This window comes from Amborella trichopoda, chromosome 13, assembly GCF_054954075.1.
Source record: "Amborella trichopoda isolate Santa Cruz 75 chromosome 13, AtrichopodaSantaCruz75HAP2 v2.0, whole genome shotgun sequence".
NCBI lineage: Eukaryota > Viridiplantae > Streptophyta > Magnoliopsida > Amborellales > Amborellaceae > Amborella > Amborella trichopoda.
Genome location: NC_142348.1, coordinates 41084565 through 41105817, shown reverse-complemented (window position 1 = coordinate 41105817; position 21253 = coordinate 41084565). Strand labels below are relative to the sequence as shown.

Genomic DNA, 21253 nt, shown 5'->3' with positions numbered 1-21253 from the left:
GCCCAATCTTGGTCCTTGAACTACCAATTGTCATCAAACAAGTATTCCAAAACTTACGGATATCAACAGTGCCCACTTCTAGGGAGCCAGAACTTCCAGGTCCCAGGTAATCCGCAATTTCCAATCACCAAACATGCCCCTAAGGTTGTCCGTCTTCATTTCATGTATCTTTCATCCCCCCAACTTCAACTTGATGCTGAAGATGGTGCTAAAAATGCTGATAAAATGCTTATGGTAAACAGATAAATTGCTGAACACAAATTTCTCTACAAGAGGAATACAAAATCCATTAGTAATCAAAAACACTTTCCTCCTCCACAAGGCATCACCATTTGGCGTGCAGCAAGTTTTGAGCCGATTGAAGCAAACAAAACAACTAAAATCACCTTCTGCCTTTGAGAATCATCAATAAAAATCACAGTAAATTGAGAAAATTGACCCACCCATAAAAAATAATGAATCCACCAATTACCGAATACAATCACCACCAAGTGGCAAATGACAGGGGCCGACTTGCCATATATCCTTTGCTTGGGGAGCATGGAAGACCACATTTCGTAATTCCTATTAGAAAAAGGCCAAAAGATCAAGAATATTCAACATAAAGTTTAAGAGATTAGCCATATGGCAACTCCTATAAAAATAAATATATAAATAAACAGAAAAAAGGATTGAACGTCCAGTTTAATAGAATAGCCAAGCTTGTGTGACAGAAATTTTATGAAGCTAGCCTGATCCATCCAAGAAATTACTAAGGATGAAGTACTTCCTCGTGGGTATGATAAATCACTTAAGGAATTGACAAAGTTAATCAAGGAAATCGCCAAACATGAACTCAGATATGGTATTTCCAATTTTTCAGTATATCTTTACCAACCAAAGTTTATGTATAGAGGACAACACACACACACACGCATGCACACACACATGTGTGCAACACACACAGAGCTGCTCATACATACATGAGGGCACAAGCAATCAACATTACGTGTAGCATCCATGTATTATCCAGGTTCAAATCTATCTAGTACCTATGCATCCATGCATGTATATTGATGTACGTATGAATATGTGCTATGCATGTCTATGCACGTGTACTTTCTCAAACAGACACCACATGGTATATGCTACGAACTTTTATTTTGGATACATCATACATGCTACAAACCTTGGGTCTCCAAAAAGAGATAATCCAGTAGACATGGTCCCTACTATAAAGGAGTGATGACATCAAGGTTCTTTTGAAGGTCCCAGCCTCTTGGGTACACAAGGTCTGGAGCTTCTAAGTGAAGATGCCAAACCATAATCCTCGAGCAATCTTGCGGCAGGCCTTCCATCTGACTTTCATCTTCAACAATTTGCCTTATAAATGTGGTCTCCTGCGCCCCCCCCCAAAAAAAAAAACAGATTGGTTTTTTAGTAAATCATAAAGGAAATCAAGGAAAAAAATTGACAACTGCGCCAAAATTTCTGATTACATATTGAGTTTACAAGACTAAACAAACAAGGACAAAGAAATGAAGCGTAACAAACCGTGCTCACAAAATTACTGAACCGAAGACCCCATTTGGACTACTCAAAAATTTCAATTAAGAATGGAGCTCTTCAGAAACAAATGAAAAACACACTTTTTAAAATGGCCGGGGCTCATTTTGCAGGGTATTCTCAATAAACATGGGAAGGAAAGTGCCATGCCCTTAAATAGCAATGTGGATCAAGCTCTTTCCTTGTACACCCTTGAATGAGCAAGGGAGTTAATAGACTTATTTATTACTAAATAGTCCAGCCAAACAGAACTATCTTTACTCAAAGAATATGCATTGGCTGCAGTGGAAAACGATCAAAGCTTATTTAAAATCTCAATCAGTCCTCCCTCCCTAGGGAGGAGGACAAGGAGGAAAAGAAACTACTCTTACTACTCTGCACCCACAGCCCCCTTTCCCCCCCACCCCCAAAAAAAACACCCCAAAAGAAAAAAATTTCCATTGACCAAGCTCAATGTTCAAAAGATATTTTCTCGAACTTAACTTTGTAACACACCAAGCTATTAGATTTCACATCGGATGGTTATAAGAAATTGGGACCTCCTTGTACCAAAGGTAAGTGGTCTCATTATATACAATCCCATATATGCTATTTATACATTACCTGAAAACCCTCCTTGACTGTGTCCAGCTGCCTTACAGGATCAGAAGTTGGCCGGTGCCACCTTTTAGGATCCCATAATATGGTGCTATTGAAGGCAAATCCTGACATATCAACATGGAACCTACGGAGTCTCTTGCTCTTTTCATTTGTATGCCACCCAACTACTTGACTTCCATTGCAAACAGGGCCTTCAAGTATGGTCTTTGCTTTGCCTTGGGCAAGCATGCCAACTGGCCAAGTGCCAAACCGCCTAAAAACATATAACAATACCGTTTCATCATGGGCCAAGAGATATCCTAAAATGGTCAAGCTCATATCCCTTAGAAGTCTATTACTAGAAGGCAAAAAGAAATTCCCATAGTAATTGTTATTTTCTCCACATATAAAGGTTGGGAAAAAATGCTTCTCTAAGCGGCTTTAATTTCTTACGAGGCAGCAAAAGCTCACAGCAATCTATATGGGTAAATTGGAAGTACAATGATGTGAGTTGATGGTAATACAAAGTGCTAGATAACATCATAAGATGAAAGAACACACACATATACAATTAACAATTATAAGCCAAATTAACAACCTGAGCCCGGGAATCCACAAAATAACAAAACTAACTAGCAATATGAATCACAAAGTATTAAATTGAATACTTGATATACATAACAGTCAACTAGCTAGCATTCTACAGAGGCATCCTAACAGTTTGTTCTACTTGCTGCGTTGGTTAACCCTCTCTTTTTGGATTATTGCTGCTTGAATTTGTCCCTATGAAGGTGTGGCTAATTAGCTTGTACATGCATATCCATCAACATCAATTTTTTACACAATAGTAGGTTTAAGACTCTCACTTACATGACAACATGCATGAATGATATCCAGAAAAATAACACTTCTCCTTCCTATTAAGATGACTGCATACAGGTATTCAACCATAGCCCTGATGACATGCTACAAAGTGAAAAAGATTGACAGCAAAACAAGGTTTAAAGAAACATTTTGCCGACTAGGGACTCACCCGAGTTGGCTCGGGTCAGGAACCTGCTGATTCCTGGGAAAATCTCAGAATCACACCAGAGTATTCCCCCGCCCCTGAACTTATATGTTATTAAATCACTGGTCCCACTCGGGACACCCCCTAGTGGGACCAGGTGACTCAGACTTAGGATCCTGGCAAGTCTGAGACAGTCTTTGGTTTTAGAAAAAACCAATAATGAATTAAGATCCACTGGTAGAAACCACAGAATCTTCCGCGGTCCCAACATTTCTGCTCTGAATGAGTGCACCAGATCCTTGGTGATCTTTTGGGCAAGGAATCATACAACCATTAAGGCACTTCTGACAGAGTGTTTTTTACACTTCATAGAATATTGAGAAGTTATGCTAACTTTAAGGCCTGCTTAAATCCCCCCACCTCCCTATGGAGACCACAAGAGCTAGACCAAATTAAACTAAATTTTGATGGTTGCTCCCTTGCCAATCCTAGCAAAGCTGGAATAGGGTAAATCTTCAGGGACAAAGAGGGCTCCACCATTCATTCCTTCTCCAAACACATTGGTCATGCGGATTCAACCAAGGCGGAGGCTCCTGCCCTCCTCGCAAGGCCTTAAATGCTTCAACCCCGAATGAAACCCTTTTTTGGTCATTGAAGGGGACTCCAAAAATGTCATCTCTTGGGCCTCACGTTGCCCGTGGAGACCCGAGCACATTTTTGACAAATTTTCAACATTTGGAGGCATATGTGGCGCAAGGCCAACTCAATTGCCATGGCCTCGCTAAAGACGGAGCACTTCTGATAGCACGACGGGGACCTTTTTGAGCTATTGGTCCCGCAAATTTTATTTTCTATTTTGGTGGATCCATGGCTTCGCCACCATTTTTGGATGTATAGTTTTTTTTTGGCCTATATCTCATTTTTTGTACTGAGCCATCTGTTGCTTGCCTTACCCTCTACCCTTGTACTTTTCTCACCACTGACCACAAGAATAGTATATGCATAGGCAACTAACTCAAGGCAGCTGACGATGACAAAAATAGTAAACCTTGCCCTGGAGTATACAAAAGCAAACAAACAATCCAATATAGCATACAATTTGGTCTTCAAGGATGATTCACCACTGATCACAAGAACAACATAAACAACAAAGGTGAAGTCCTAGACATGTAGATGAGGCTTCTTACTGAGTACCTACTGGATCTGCCACGAGACCAACTGCTCAACACTCAATTTGAGGGGTGTATCCATCTTCTGCTATCAGTGCAATGACTCAGACCAATATCCTATGTAAAGTTAAGTCTATACCCATACAATACCCATACTATACACCCTGCACCTCATGTCAATAAGTCCATCTGAAACTCAAAATTCAGCAGAAGTTTCTTATATGAATTCTTATCTACATCATCACACACGAAACAACAATCCCAGGGCACATATAATAAATAAAAATCGAACAGTGACTCTGCAAGAAGCAATTTAATATCACATCTCTAAATATTTGAAAGCAAGTCAAAGATACCTTTTCATACCATAAAGAGCCTTAACGGACAACACGGTACAATCTTGTCTACCTTCGAGACACCAAGATAGAATGTTCTACACATTCGAGATGGCTATTAACTACTCTCAGTCCCTATAGTACAAGCAGACATTATCATGCCAAGGTATCCTCAAAATCAATGATATAAACTTAGCTAGTCAGTTGCACTAGCCAGTTGGCTACACACATACATACATACATCAATTTTGCACATGCACCATCTTCATTCCAATAACCAATCCCACAAAGGAACATATAATTTTCCCTAGAAAAACAAAATCAGTCACTTTCTAACAATGAATCCAGACCTTCCATACATACATACATACATAAATTTTGCACATGGCACCATTTTCATTCCAACAACCAATCCCACAAAGAAACATATAATTTTCTCTAGAAAAACAAAATCAGTCCCTTTCTAACCATGAATCCAAACCTTCCATTTAGTGGACATTAAGATCTGCACCTTAAGAATTCAAAATCAATTTTTTTTTAAAGAAATTCATCTAATGATGATAAGTCCATCTAAAAATTTTGCAATGAAAAGGAATCCCTCTAAAACCTAGATCTAATCATCCCATAGATGGACAGTCTATGATCATTGGGTTAAAAACCAAAATAATTTTTAGGGTGCGTTTCAGATACTTGGTTTTTGAGACTATCCAGCAGAATGAAAAGAGTGTATATTTAAAAATAGAGAAAATTACAAAAAACCCCCAAGACTACACTTTCTATGCAACTTACCCCCAACCTAACTTTTTCTTTCACTTTTTTCTCCAAAATACACTTTCTATGCAAATACCCCCCCAACCAAATAAAAAATAAAAAAATGCCTAAACTACCCTCCCTTACTTTTACCTTACCCACGCTTCTCTCTCCTCTATCCCACCAAAATAGGGGCTCCAGCACTATGTAAGTGCGGTCCAACAGTAGGGCTCCAACACTGTGTAAAGTGCGGTCCGATAGCTGCAAAGGGAGGTCCGACAGTAGATGTTAATGGATTCCAGGGATCCAGCACTATGTAAACCGGCAATACTTAGTTTCGGTCCAGTAGTTGTACTAGGGTGGTCCGGCACTTATGTGCTCCGACAATGTGCTACTAGGGTCCAAAAGGCAACGTCAAATCTCGCCAAAATGATTTTTGTGTACAAAAAGGGCATTCCGTCTAAAAAAAAATGAACTTTTTCCCTTGGAGGGGTATTTGCATAGAAAATTTGTTTTGGGGAAAACAGTGAGAGACAAAGTTAGGTTGGGGGTAAGTTGCATAGAAAGTGTTTGAACGTGTCCGAACCTAACTCAAGAGACACATTCCTCAATTTTTTTCTAAAATCTTTGGTTGCTAAACTTTCCTAATATCCCGAAATTTTGGTATGGACACCCACATGCTTCAAATTTGTCTATAAGAAAGACAGATGTACAAATGAACCCTACAACTCTAATAACACCCAAATAATCTAAAGTTGCACAAATAGTGGCAAAAACACTTGGCCCTTGGTTGTTGCCATTTGATTTCTAATAATTAAAATATACCAATTTTTTATATGTGCATGGACCCATGTATGTGAACCTCAAAATCAAAGACATCCCACATGACTATGAAATGAAGCCACTTTCTTCAATTTTAGCAAGATAGAAGAAAATCATGTGCGTAAGAGGAAAATCCTCATGCCTGTAGAGGTAAAGAGTTGCATATGATGACATTTTGAACTTATTTGGGTCAATACGTGAATGATGTAAGATTTGTGGTGAGTGAGTCTAAATCAGATTTGTGGTGAGTGAGTCTAAATCAGCATAGAAAATGTGGGAGTCTAAATCAGCATAGAAAATGTGGGGGTACTTGAGGGTAACTTTGATCTAATGAGCTTACCATCATAAGGGAATATTGCAATTGTATTTATCCTTTGTACATTTTGGATTTAATGAAGCTTCTACATGTCAAGCGAAGGCCGAACTGAAGTACATTCTTTTAAAACACATTCTTCCTAAGAAAAGAACATAAATTTACATGAAAATTCATATATAAATGCACGTCACAAGAATGTCATGTGCATAAGCTTTCTCGAAGTGCATGGGAAATCCAAAGTTGCACTAAGAATTCCAATGAAGGTCCACCCATCCAGGAAAGAGAGAATAATAAATATAATTGTATAATATTTGTCTACATGTGTATTGTCTTACGTTCTCATTATATGCATTAGTGAAGGGGTAGTTTGGTACAATCCAAAATTATATGTTATACATAAATCCTATTAGAGTTCCATCTTAGTAACAAGCATTTCAAGAAAGGTTCCATTCCTCTCTCAGTGTTTTGTTCTCTACAATACAGCCAAGATATCAAGTGCTTTTACTTCTATGAAATCCATCATGGTCTCAGAGCTGAATCTATTGTAGAGTGAGCAGTGTTTCAAAAAGCGCTAGGCGGTCGAAGGGGTCCAGGCCGCCCAACGCCTAGGCGGACTTTCAAGCAGGTGCCCAGAACCTAGGTGGCCTAGTAGAATTTTGTTTTTGGAGGTTTTCTCTCTCTAAAATAGCCTCAAATGGGTTTTAGGTTTCAAATGAACTTAAAACCCACAATTTTTCCCCTTTAGTATTAAAAAAATGACCAAAAAATACACTCAAGGAGCCGTATTTCCTCCCCCAGGTGGCCACCTAGGCAGGTTCAGGAGGGCGCCCAGGGATATCCGCCTAGGCCTGGGCGATGCGCCCAGGCCTTCTGAACCGCCTAGGCAACCACCTAGGCGCTGGGCGGTCCGCTTTTTAAAACTATGAGAGTGAGCAAAGTCATTTCATCGATTTCCATCTTCATGCTCCTTGTGGACTATCAATCCGTGAAGGACAGCAACACGTGCAGATTTTCTTTAACTTATTAATCTAGTCAAGCCTTAGCCAAATGCACTCTCAAACATCAAATAGATCAGTGTTTGGGTGCAGTGTTTTTTTGGTCGATTTCTCTTACAGGTAAGGCGCAAATTTTGGAATCACTTGTTCAAAAATTTGGTTTTCTTCTCTCTCTAACTAAACCTAGGTCTTTTTCTTTCTTTTCATCTCCAGGGACCACTATCCTAATCCTCCAAAGTACATTGTGTTTTTTCCCCTTATTGAACCCATTATCTCTCTTCATCCCTCCACTTCCTTCGTTGCCCCTTCTCCATCGTTATCGCTTTTCACCACCATATCATAGCAGCCCGCATCAACCCATCGAAAACAATCACCCATAAGTCATCGTCATCATTAGAGCTTTTATCCCAACTATTTGGGGACGGCTATACGAATCCTAGTCTGTCATTCTGCTCTATCAAGGGCCATACCCTCAGTGAGGCCATAAATCGCCATATCTTTTCTTATTACTTCCAACCATGTCTTTTTGGGCCTACCCCTTGCCTTTTCTGAGCCGTCCACTTGAAACAACCCGCACCTCCTAACAAGTGTTGTACTGGGTCTACGCAGCACATGGCCAACACACCTAGGTCTACTTTCTCTCATCTTATCATCTATATGAGCTACATCTAAGTTCCTCCGAATGTATTCATTTCGAATTCTATCCCTTCTTGTCTTGCCATTCATCCAATTCAACATCCTCATCTCAGCAACACTCATCCTATGGGTATATTGTATCTTGACTGCCCAATATTCCGCTCTATATAACAAAGTTAGTCTCACAGCTATCTAGAACTTCCCCTTTAGCTTCATTAGTATGCGACAATCACATGAAACTCTAGTTGCACAAGTATCTTTATCTCCCACACTTCATCACTTATGCTTCAAGAGCGTTAATCACACAAAGCCATTATTTTTGAAGTCCCCGTGATCAAATTTATCAAATAAAAGTTTTCAACCACCTTACCAAATTCTTCATACCTCATTTTTTGACAAAATTTCAGTAAAAATCTCCCTGAAATAATAACGGCCTCCTCCTTTCATCCACTCTCAAAAGCCTTAGAGCCATCCTATTACTCCATGTTCAACTTCCATCTCATCGAGTCCAAGAAAATTATAGAGAGTGTTGTTAGCTAAGTGTGTTTGATGGAGAGAACTATGGTTTGGGGCAAAGTTAATAAGATCGCCCAAGAAGTGGTCGCTCTAGCACTAGAAGCTCAATCCTGTGCTTCGGGACAAGGGATCCCAATTTTAGACATTTTTCAAATTTAGGGATCTCTATCCGCAAAATTAGGGATCTAGATCCCCGGTTAATGAGATCCAGATCCCTCTCATCCAAATCATGGTTTTATGGGTGATTGAATTGAGCATCCACCAATGTGGAATTGAGTTTTATTTACATTGGATCACCAACACATTTCGAGTCTCATGCACTGACCACTCCCCCTCTTCCACCACCCATTCTCTCTCTCTCTCTCTCTCTAACTCCCTAGCCCATAACCCCTCTCTCTCTCTCTCTCTCTCTCTCTCCAAGAGCATATTTCTCTAAAAATTCTTAAATCTGAATTGGTTTTCAATATATAGATCAACCAGTTGAAAAGCAATCCCAATCACATTTTGGCAACCCGGGCTTGAAGCTTGAAGGTAGAGCTTTGAACTTGTAAATCACAAAAATAAGCACCATAACATACAAGCTGCTGCCATATTACATTATGGAGCCCATAGATGAAGGAGAGCAGCTGCAAAGCTAAAGCTTACTATGTCCTACCCTGAATCCTTTTCATTTCACCGACTAGATGCTCTATAAGCTTTATAGAATGGACATTTGTCTCTAATGCCCTCTTGTTGATCACATCCCCCATTAAAAAACCTTTATACGTTTACTCTTTCTTTGCCTCAGGGCAGTTTTTTTTTAGCTCGGGAACTAGATAGAGTTTCGCAAGTTGCATGCCCAATCACATGTAACCCAAATGACCCAAAAAAAAGAAAACAAGGACACTGCATTTTCATCAAACACTAGAGCCTTTTTCATGCCTACAAACTAAAATTTGAATCTTCATTTTTTGAAAGGTATGGCTATGTGGAATTCAAGGTAATAAATTCAAAAATTTCCTCTTCACTTTTATTAACATACTAGAAATTTCACTTATATGGGCCACAATACAATGCTGTAAATCAAAAAAGAAAATCCTAAATACAACCTAGGACCCTTCCTTTTACTACCAAATAAACACAACCTAGGAACAATATCCAGCTTTCCACTATGAATTTAAGTACAATATATATTCCTGAAAAATCACAAAAAGTACGCAAATATTATTGAAAATAAATAAAAACAGTTAGAAAGGCTTACTTGACCATGCCTAAAGTTACCCCCATAGGACTTAATAGACCCCACACTCGATTCCCTGTCTGATGGCACACCTTTATCCTTTTGATCTTGCTGGAACTTCAGATATGTGAAGTTTTCATAGGCAATACCTCTTCATCGAGGGTTTTAGAGAGCATGGAAACCTAGCTAAGGTTTGTAGGACCCTTAGGAACAAATTAGGGTGGACTTGAAGGCATAAAATCTTCCTATGGCTGGGTGTACCACTTTTTCTTCTCCGAACAGCCAAAAAATAATTAGGATTTCAATGTGCCACCCTTGTCTTATCAAATTTTGGGTGGCGTGACCCTTTATGGAAAGGAGGAGAGAGAAAAATGAATTTTTAATGACAAGAGAGAGATTAGGGGCTTGGAGGAGAGAAAAATATATGAGTAGAGATAGAAAACCAATGGTGGTTAAATAGAAAAAATTCCCTATCCTATTTGGATTAGATTTCCTTTTCTAGGTATGCTTAATCCCTCTATAACTTCCTACTATCTTTCTAAAATTTGTAGGAAGTCAAAACTTTTATTTCGTCAAAATATACTCCCACAAAGAATAGGAGACAAAACCTTTTTAATTTTAAAAAGATTGCCTAACTTAAAATATTTTTAATTAAAACAAAAAAGGAGTGGGGCATGCCACGCCTATGGGCCTCATGTGGGCCCATAGGCCACACATCCCACCCATGTGAGGGTGGCACATGTGGGGCTGGATCCAAGGGCCCCACATGAGCCCTTCCTTATTCTGAAAATTTTGAAAATGCCTTAAGGATTTTACAGCAGAAATATATTTAAAACAATTCTAAAAAATTCCAAAATTTCCTAGAAATAATTCTTATACAAAAATATAATTTGTAGAAGTGGACTGGTACCAATAGGTCAAAATATGTGACTATAAGGGCACTCTACTCGACCCAGTAATCACGGTCCACAACTGTTCTCGAACCAGCCCAACAACGACCCTTAACCCCACAATCTTATGCAGGGGCTCATGATTGACTTATCAAAGTTAGCCCCATAAAGAGTGGATCCGTGATCCCAGATTGTGGACTTCAGTCCCCCCTCCTTTTAAGAGCAAGTCTAGCATTTGTCACTATAGTGCAAAGGGGGCTCTCTCTATACACATGTACATGTGTCCCTCTATAGGGTTGCTTCTCAGTAATGTGGATGTCATGTGTACATGTCGTGCGGAAATTTATTGAGGCTTTGACCCTTGCTCTCATTAGTCTACAACTGTACATAGGAAATCACAAAGTTTTCTAGCCTACAAACATCATCCATGTGCATCTCTCCAACTCCAACAAGGGATGACTCATTGTGAACTCTTTTAGGTAGTGTCACATGCCAAGGGGTAAGAGTTTTGGACGTAATCAATATCATAAACTACTTAATCCTTGGTCAGTCAAAACACACACTTCCACTGAATTGCATAGACCACTATAAATATCATTTTACATGCTCTCACGGCCTTTAAAGGCCACAAAACTCCAACAATTTTAAGTTTTCAGTTTCACTTCACACTTATCAAACACAATCTTATGATAACAAATAATTAAAAAATATTTTTAAAAAGGGCATTCTTTGTATTTAATGATATTGTAGTTTTTGAATTCAGAAAAAACATTAATCATATCGCTCAATGGACTTCGTTCCCAAGCTAGAGTACCTTAGATAAGTGCTCTTTGGGAGCGCCGCTTCTAAGACAGATGAACCTCGATCCCATATGATTTATCATTCAATCCTGCACAAATTTCGATCACGCTCCCTCCATATTGGGATGATGATCCCTTTAACTCATAGTGGATCATGGTCCCTTCATATTGGCATCACAATTCCTGCAACTCACAGTGCATGGATCTCAATCCATATCCCACAAATCTTTGTGCATCTCTTAATCCCACGGTCCCCATCCCATTATGGATCTGAGCTCATTCCTGATCCCAGTGACTATGGGTTGTGGTTTTTCCAGATGATGCACTTTCTCATGAGAAGAAAGTTATGGGGCTATGTTAACGGGTATACTCCCAGCCTACTAACAAAAATAGATAGTTGCCTTATGACATGGATCATGAATTTGGTTGAACCCAAAATTGGGTAAAACTTTACATATTAGCCTAGTGCCAAAGCCATGTGTGATTACCCAAGGAAAATTTACTCTAAAACAAACATTGCTTGTCCTTAGTCTATCGACTTTGTAAGTCTTAAACAAACTCCATGTGCATGGTTCAAGCACTTTCGGACTGCAATTCTTACAACTAGCTTCATTTAAAGCATATACGATCACTTCATGTTAGTTCATAACACAAGTCATGGCATTTGCATTCTTTCACTATTTGTTGATGATATTCTCATCTTTAGAGATGATTTCACCTCCATCAACGATGTGAAGCTACGACTATACAAACAATTTCAAATGCCGGACCTTTGGACTTCCTATTTTCATGGCCTCGAGATCACTCGCTCTAAGCATTGTATTCATATCAATCAACAGAAATACACACTTGATATTGATTCGCTCACTTAACTGATGCCAAGGTTGTTTGATCGACCCATAGATCATGATGTCGAACTTTTCATTCATGTTGGAGATCCTCTTCCCAGCCCACAATATATAGCGCACTTGTAGACTCCCTCATCTATCTCACGATGACACATCCAGACATTGCATATGTTGTCATTGTGGTGAGCCAATTTGTTTCATATCCTCGACGACCCCATCTCTCAGTTGTTCTCACTAAATTCTGCGCTTATGTTCAAGGAACATCCAATCATGGATTGTTCTTTTCACTCCATCATAATGAAGATAGCGTTGGGGAGGTCATCTAGATACTTGCTGCTCTACTACAAGCTATTGTATATTCCTTGGCTAATATTTAATCATAGAGAAGATCAAGAAATAAGAAAATTATCGGAGTCAAGTACCAAGGCTGAGCATTGTTCTATGTTATCCGTTACCAGCGATATTGTTAGGAATCGTGCTCTTCTTAATGACTTTAATGTCTCCATTTGCCATCCTACACCCTTACGTGCAGATAATCAAAGGGCAATCGAGATTGCCACTAATCGTGATCGCTATTTTAATGGTAAGTTCTCTTTTCCTTATGTTTCTTCTGCTATATGGAAACAGTGAATATTGTCACTTAATCAATGACTCGGAAGCGTCATGATTTTCTTGTGGACAAGTTGATACTCCACTCATGCACGTTTCAGCTTGAGGTGGAGGTAATGACTAATGAGTTTAATTGTATAACAATATGTACATGCATATTTGCTGTATTTTGTCATTATGTATTAGTGCAGGAAATTAGGAATAGTTTGGTCTAAACCAAAATTATACATTGTATATACACCCTATTTGGGTTTCATCTTAATAATGGGAATTCATGAAAAGTTCCATTCCTTTCTCTGTGTTCCTCTCTCTACGATACTACCAAGATATCAAACGCGTCTAATTCTATGAAATCTATCAAGAAGAACCTTAATGTACCCATACATATGAATGTGTATATACTGAATGTACCCATACATGTGAATGTGTATATACTGAAGTAGATGGATCAGTTACTTACCTTCCAAGTATCTAGTAGTTATAGGATATCTTGTACCATGTAACACAACAACTAACATGTCTTGAACAATGCAAGGCACATGATGTTTGACCATAAAACCAAAAGAGATTATCATCTAACTTAGGTTTAGGAATCACGATAAGATGTGGTAAAGTTTTACACCGGCTACCTACTTAACACAATCTACCTCCTTTACCCGGCATTGGGATGGGTTAACGGGAAGTTTAAAGTCCTCACCCTTATTAGAACAATAAAACCAAATAAGATAGATCTACAAATTAGAATTTAGTAGTAGTAGTGTTCAATCCAGTAGCTGGACACTAGAACAGTAAGACCTTTGAGACATATATTCAAATTCCATAGCACGAAAATTTTATAATTCCCTGAAGTTAACTATTAAATTGACAAACTCACAAAGAAAAAAAACAAGAAAAATAATAAGGTCACGGATTTCCTTATTAGTGAAAAGGGAATAACAAAGAAACTTTCATGAATGTGGGAGGAAGCAAAAGTTCCAAACCTCTCACCATGTATCCCACAGCAACCACGAGGTTAAATCTCACTTCTACTATGAAAATACTCAGAACAAACGATGAATAAAAAGCAATAACAAATCATATATAAAAACCCAAAGGAGACCAAATCAAAAAGCATACCTGATTTCTCTCATCCTTTTGAACAGTTCAAGAGAATATACATTATCGTCATCTGCAAAGTAAACGATCCCATCTAGATTGTGACGTTCGATATGTTCAAGGGCAGTGTTGCGCTGATGAACCCCTCTATCTTTTGAAAGTGTCGAATTCTTGTTGCATGTAATGTGTCTATACATTACACCAGTCTTTCTCAATATTTCAGCAGTCTCCATTGATAGAGAAGGCATCTCCACAACTATCCATAACAATGGTGGGGGGACTAGTTTCAGAGTGTGAGCCAAACGATTGAGATGGTAAGCCTGAAAAGCTCGATTATAAGTTGGGGTCACAATTATCAGAAGCTTTCGAGGAACAAAAAGAAACTCCTTAATTAGAGAAGGCCCATAGATCACATCCACGGTAGAATCAAGAAATGATGTCTTTTTGTCTTCCTTTTGGTGTTTAGGCCCAACCTCTAGGCTCACAATTCCTTCTGGTTCTACAGTTTCAATAATCCTTCCCCTCTTAGCAATTTGACTTAAATCTTGCTGGGCATTAACAGGTGGTGACTTGAGCTCAAACAATAAGTCTTGGTGATTTGAAGATAGATTATCAGATAACTCCACTTTGTAAAAAGGGTTCAGACCAGCTAAAAGACCTAACATAAAGCATATAAAAAACTGAAACAGAGCTCTCTTTGAAAAGGGTCCTCTTGTCCTGGACCGATCGAGATGCCTCAAATATCTTTGTGGACAGATACCAACAAGCAAGTCATGAGTGCCACAAAATGCAGGGAAAAATGGCAAGGCATTCAAGGCCCTGATTAGTTTTCCTCCATCATACGAACTAGTCGATAAATGTGAATACTTATAAGATGGGGAAGTAGTATAAAAGGAATCTGAATTCAGGTTGGGTCGATCATAGCGAGCAGGAGAGAGAGTTCTTCGGATCGAAGCCATGAACAGATTGAAAGCTTATATAGACTGGATCCTGAATCACCCACTAAAATTTTTCAATATCCACCATGAAACTCTTTGACCAAAACCCATTTCAGGCCAGAGAAAACCCATAATTCATCACAGAGAAACAGCTCTCTCTGAATTCAGAGCAAGAAGAGAAAACACCCAGACCCCAAATCAATCAGGCATCAAAAATTACCTTTTTCACACCAAGAGAAACAAATAAAGAAGACCCAAAAGAGAAGCCACCGAATTCAACCGTCCTGATATCAAATTCCAAAAAAAAAACAGAAAGAAAGAAAACCAGAATATATGTGAAATTTAATCACCTGACATAGGAAGCTCCAAGGTCCTGCATAACTGATTGCCGACAATTGGGATCAAGAATTCAAAGTACAAAAACGGAAAGCTGCAAAAGAGTGCTTTACATAAAGCGGGAAAGAAGAGAGAGAAAGTGAGAAACTAGAGAGAGAAAGAATGAGAGAAGTCGTATGCATGTTGCAGGAATTGCGCAGCGTTGTTCGAAGAGTAGAACGCGGACGCACGCGGGATACACGGTGATGATTGAATGCTTTAGTTTAAAGTAGCAGTAAGAAAATGCACCCTTTCATTTTGGAAAATTCGAAACTATCCTTACCAGATTTAATGGGAAGATTTCATGCCCCCCATGACCAAAACCAGGGGCCCATTTGAATCTCTGGGAAAAAATTGTATGAAAAAAGTTATTTATCGTAAAATATATTTCTTATAATATATTCATGCATCTCGACATCAATTAGAGGGTTTTTCAACATCCAAACAACCTCTTTTATGATAGATTTTTGAAGTGCATCTTTAATTTTATATTTTAAAGTTACAACCTTATGTAAATGTTTTCCTTAAACAATCCAATTAAGACATACCTCTAAGTTTTATCATAAATCTAATTTTGATATAAAAATTTTTAAAGATGGGTTGAGAATCTATTTTCATCTCTAATTATAAAATTTTAAACTCTAAAAATAGTTCAAATCAAGTAGATCTATAAACACATGAAAATCTTGAAAATAGATAGGTCAGATAATACATTGTAAGATGCACTATTTCACATACTTGAAATCTTTATTTCTTTTCATATTCATGTATCTCGATTTTGAGATGATCAATTAGAGGGTTTTCCAATGTCCAAACGACCTTTTATGATATATTTTTGATGTGCACTTTTAATTCTACATTTTAAGGTTGCAACCTTATATAAATTTTTTTGTTTATTTTATGTAAAATGTATTTTTGTTATTTGGTTAGCATTTAGATGCATTATGAAAAATACATTTATAGTTAAAAAAATAATTAAATGCGATGAACCTCTAAAGAAAATAGAGAGAATGAAATGGCTAGAGCAAGATGAAAGTAGATAAGAGATTTTATGGAGAGGGACAGCTCAGATAGAGAAGGGAAGGGGAGGAGAAGAGATTGTCCTTTTTGTAGGCCCACCCCTGATGGGTCAAACTGACTTTAGTCAGGGTTCCCTTTTAGACATAGCGGGTTACGTCAAAGTCCAGAAGTATTGATTGGAGAATTCTGTCGGATTGGGCCTGGATTCAGCCACAACCTAATCAAGTTGGGTCAAGCTGACTTAACCCGTTATTACTATTAAAAGTTTACATTTTATATTAGGAAAAGGTTTGTATAGAGAGGCTGTAAACAATCAAAGTATCAAATTAGATCCCACCTCAAAAATTTCATTAGAAGAGGTTGTTTCGAGGTCCAAATATCCTCAAATTGATCATTTTGGCATCAAGATGCATGGACATGAGAAAAAAAATGCATTTCAAGTTTTTGAAATAGTGCATCTTGTAACGCATTTTTAAGCCATCAACTTTCAAGTTTTCGTATATCTGCTCGATCTACATTATTTTTAAGCTTCAAATTTTATAATTACAGATGAATATATATTTTAAGGCTATCACAAAGATCTCCAATATTGAAACCACATCTCTTGACACTATTTGAAGATATGCTTTACTTTAATTGTTTAGAGCCTCGGCTCTATACAAACCGCACCATTTATATTATGAAATATAATAATACATTTTTTAAAAAAATTATCGGTTTAATTTCAACATACCACAACTTGAGGTCCAAGTTGATCCAGATCCAAACTTGGATTTGATCCGGTAGATCTATTAAACAAAGTTGGATAAATTTTTTTATTATTTTTATAAATAAGAAGAATTTAAAACTTCACATAATATTTGTACTTGAGAGTGATATGTAATCTGGTGATGGGCCTTGTGTTTTGGGTCGAATTGTAAATAAATTCATTGGCATAAAGAAAGTCCAAATTCCATAAATTGGTTTTTGTCGACTCAAGTCTCGAAGGTGAGGAGGATTTGGATTTCCCATGTTTTAACTCGTCAAATGCAAAACCAAGCAGCCGGACTGTTTTTATTATTATTAAAATCAGATTGTTATCAAACCGGTGAAGGATTTCATCCAGTCAAAATTAAACCAACACTAACGGGATCAAATTTCAGAAAAAAAATAATACAAAAAAATTAATTTTTATTGAGAATTGAATTAAAAAATCATGAAGAAAATCAAGGTTTTTCCCTCGCAGCTTATTACACCCTTCAAATATAGTCAAGAGTCGTTAAGGTAGTTAATGACGTTTGTGTTTAATGTGTACAATAAACTAGGATCATAAACGTACTGGAGAAAGTGCTAGGAGATATGTCGTTTTGAATTGAATGGAATCGAAATGGTATGGTACCGCTATATACAGTATTGTTTAACCTAAATATAGAAGGCAGCCTAAAAGAAGGTAACAAGGTAAACAAGGCGATTAGGGAAGAGAGAGAAAGAGAAAGGAACGAATCGGGCTTGGGTTAAAAGGCTAGCAGCTGGATTTTCATAGCATTTCGTCTCAAGCTCTATTTCTATTTGACCTTGTCCGAGAGAGAGGAATCAAGCTTGGGTCAAGGCGGTAGTATGGATTTTCATAGCACTACATCTCAAATTCCATTCCTATATAATATTGTCAATGAGAGAGAGAGAAATTGGGCTTCGATATAGGTGGTAGCATGGATTTTCAAAGCACCATATCTCAAATTCCATTCCTACATAACTTGTCAAAAGAGAGTGTCAAAAAAAAAGAGAGAATCCTATTCATAAGAATTTACAAGGCATTTAATCTCAACAGTCATGGATTTTCAAAACACAACATCTCAAATTCAATTCCTACATAACTTGTCAAAGAGAGAGAGTTACAAAAGAAAGAGAATCCTATTCATAAGAATTTCCAAGGCATTTAATCTTAACAGTCACTGCCATGGCTAATATGGGCCCGTTATCTTGTGTGGTGGAAAAGGAAGCCTATTTGAGATCCCTCTTATTCTTATAATCAGTATGATAATGAAAACACCGGGGGATCGAAAACATCCCCGACCATCCAAATTTAATCTAACAGTTACGGATAATTGTGACCTCCTTGGTCAAAATATAGACGGTCTTATTCTATGTTTTCCTCATCTTAAATTACTTAAAATGAATTATTTGGAAACCGACTATAATTTAAGGAAAAGCGTACCATAAGCCTCTGGATTCATAGCTCCCCTAGGGTTTATATATAGATTATGATGTAAAACACATCTTAAATCACTAGGAATACAATTTGTCGTAGATCCATTGATTAGCAGCTCCGAAAATGGTGTTGATTATCCGTTAAGAAATAAAATGAACAGCCCCAAAAAAAAAAAATTTAAAAATACTATTTTAACTGCAGTTTCATATTACCAAATAATGGGAGATGATAAGTTCGCTAGCATCGATGGTATTGCGATGGTGCAAGTTCAGAAATATGACTTAAACTATTGAGCGTGTATATTAGGATCCTTTGGGAGCATATTATACATTTACTCCCACCGGCAAAACACCATCTTTGGATTTTTTCTTATTTTTATTATTTGAAGTTTTAAGATCCATCTAATTATAACTAGATGATTATTTTCAAAGAAGAAAAAAAAAAATGTCGATTTTGAGTTCATAAACATCTAAATCATTTTCTTTAAAAATTGGGATGGTTACAGCACAAAATGATATTTTTCTTCTGCACATGCACATGGAGAGAATTAATTTTTTTTTTCACTTTGAGATTATTTGACAGACTCTAGAGATCACATTCTCAAAATTTAAGATAAAAAAGATACACCTAAGAGTAAGTTTTGCCCAAGGGAGTAGAGGATAGTCTACTCTCATGGGAGTAGGAAATCTTTTGGCTAATCTATTTGCTAAATAATAAGAAAAATTATATTATCAAAAGAAGTGTGTTTGGGCAAACTAAAACCTCATTCCACCACAATTTTACATGGAAACCTGCTGCTTGATTATTTTAGAGAAAATATCTTTGTACTTTTTATTTTTTATTTGTATTTTCATATCTTAATAGACTCAAATATGTTAAATATATCTTGAATATAAAAATCTTACATTTTATATCTTTTAACTTTTAGAAATACTTCTTATTCTTTATTTTCATATCTCAATAGACGAAAAAATGCTAAATATATCTTGAATATAAAAATCTTATGTTTTATATTTTTTAACCTTTAAAAAAAACTTTTATCCACTTAAAATTAAATTTTATTTTTTAAACCCAAACAAATTTAAAAAAAACTTATTCTTTCTTAAAACCGATACTTTTCTCTCTCTTCCTCAAACTTCTCTCTTTCTCTCTCTCTCTCTCCCGTGAGTCTCCTCAAAGATACCCATTATTTCTCTCTCCCCGGTGACGACCTCCGCTCGTGCAAAGAAAGGCAGAGAGCTTGCAGTTGAATGACTCAGATGGAGGGGCCCTTAAAAATAGCAGAGAGAGAGCGAGAGGGACTGACCGTGTCTGCTTGAGTCACTCTTCATGCTTCTGTACATCTGATAAGAAACTCAAAAGAAAATGGAAAAATAAATTGATGGATGATCAACCAGGTAATTAGCAGAGAAAAAATTGAAAAGCAAGGAAAAAGGAAAACGCAAGTGCTTTATTCATTGAAGCTTGGGGTTTGGAACCTGTAAATGGCTTTTGACATGGGATATTGTTAAGCCCCTCACATCGATTAGCTGAAGTACCCACAAGTATCCATTCTCTCTTTCTCTCTCTAAAATGAATCAACACAAATCCCTCCCAAACCAAGCTCCCTCTCTCTCTCTCGTAATACTGCACTCTCCCTCTCTTGTCCTCTCCCCTACAGCTCTCTCTCCTCTCTTGTAGGGTTTCTCTCTCTCTCTCTAAGAATTACTTGGACTTTCTCAGTCACGGAGGACAACCATATCCGTTGAAATTGTCATGGGTTCAGATGGCATCCGCTGTAAAACACGCAGAAAGGGTTGCCAGAGTTGGGGGGTTGAGAGAGAAAGGGCCAAAAGGTGTGAAGGTACTTAATTATATATGGGCAACCAGTGAGATGGAGATAGAGAGAGAAAATGTTCCCATAAAAAACAGGGTTTTAGAGAAAAATTTCTCCGCAGGGTTTAAAAATCTCCCATCAAGAGCTGGGGATCTCCTCTCTCTTCCCCAAACTTCTCTCTTTCTCTCTCCGCCGGCGGCCTCCGCTTGAGCACAGAAAGGCAGAGTGCTGCAGTTGAATGACTCAGATGGAGGGGGCCTTCCTGATAATCCCTTCCTCGAAACCTCCTCATCTTGCAATGCCCTCCCATTCTGTGAACAACGAGTGCTCAAGAAATCCAAAGACCCACCTTGCAATCCCCACCCATCGTGTGAAGAAGAATGTCCAAGACACCCAAAAATCCATCAACGGATTTCCAAACCGTAGATATCTCTGAGCTTGTGTGTGACCTCGAAGAAGAAATGATCTCTCACAGGGAGAACATCCGGCCCACTAGGGAGTGGTAGAGAGGCGTTAGGGTGAAAGAGAGGGATTTGGGAAAACACAGAGAGCGAGAGGCCTGGGGAGAGAAAGTGGGGGAAAAGATACAGAGAGAGCAGGGGTTTGGGAGAAAGAGAGAAATTTGGGAGAATACAAAGAAAGGGTTTAGGATGCGAGTGTTATTTTTATATTTATTAGGGCTAAAAAAGTTGGTTAAAAGTAGATCGAGTCAATGGGAAGTTTAGGAGATATGTTTTGCATCCTTGGTCTAGTGAGATATAAAAATAAAAATTAAAAGGTACG

The 21253-nt window shown here is 37.8% G+C and overlaps 2 protein-coding genes across 9 annotated transcripts in view; both read right to left on the bottom strand.

Moving 5' to 3' along the window:
- Positions 1–261: 261 nt before the first annotated feature.
- IRX9-L (Nucleotide-diphospho-sugar transferases superfamily protein) lies at positions 262–20488 on the bottom strand. 8 transcript variants are annotated; one of them, XM_088855003.1, is made up of 7 exons: positions 20133–20488; positions 19961–19997; positions 15422–15444; positions 14155–14453; positions 2149–2398; positions 1169–1379; positions 262–564 (listed from the first exon to the last, which is right to left on the bottom strand). In XM_088855003.1, the coding sequence occupies exons 2-6, from the start codon at positions 19995–19997 to the stop codon at positions 1212–1214; spliced, it is 777 nt and encodes a 258-aa protein (XP_088711129.1). In that variant the 5' UTR covers positions 20133–20488; the 3' UTR covers positions 262–564; positions 1169–1211. The 8 variants fall into 8 exon arrangements, 5 of the variants coding, with proteins under 5 accessions (XP_088711129.1, XP_020528155.1, XP_020528156.1 ...); XM_020672496.2 differs by having other exon boundaries at positions 14155–15229; positions 20133–20364; XM_020672497.2 differs by lacking the exons at positions 19961–19997; positions 20133–20488 and having other exon boundaries at positions 14155–15123; positions 15422–15648.
- LOC18442422 (symplekin) overlaps positions 19804–21253 on the bottom strand; it is a 78249-nt gene continuing 76799 nt past the window's right edge. The window contains exon 28 of the transcript XR_016046928.1: positions 19804–19989. The gene's annotated coding sequence lies outside the window, so the exon portion shown is untranslated. The remainder of the gene's footprint in view (positions 19990–21253) is intronic.

Coding starts and splice junctions, on each gene's coding strand:
- IRX9-L (XM_020672496.2), bottom strand. CDS start 15,092: ATGGCTTCGATCCGAAGAACTCTCTCTCCTGCTCGCTATGATCGACCC. Junction 2,399..14,154: donor AAAAGGATGAGAGAAATCAG/GTATGCTTTTTG, acceptor ATATGTTTTTAG/GCGGTTTGGCACTTGGCCAG. Junction 1,380..2,148: donor CAGTCAAGGAGGGTTTTCAG/GTAATGTATAAA, acceptor GGGGGGGCGCAG/GAGACCACATTTATAAGGCA.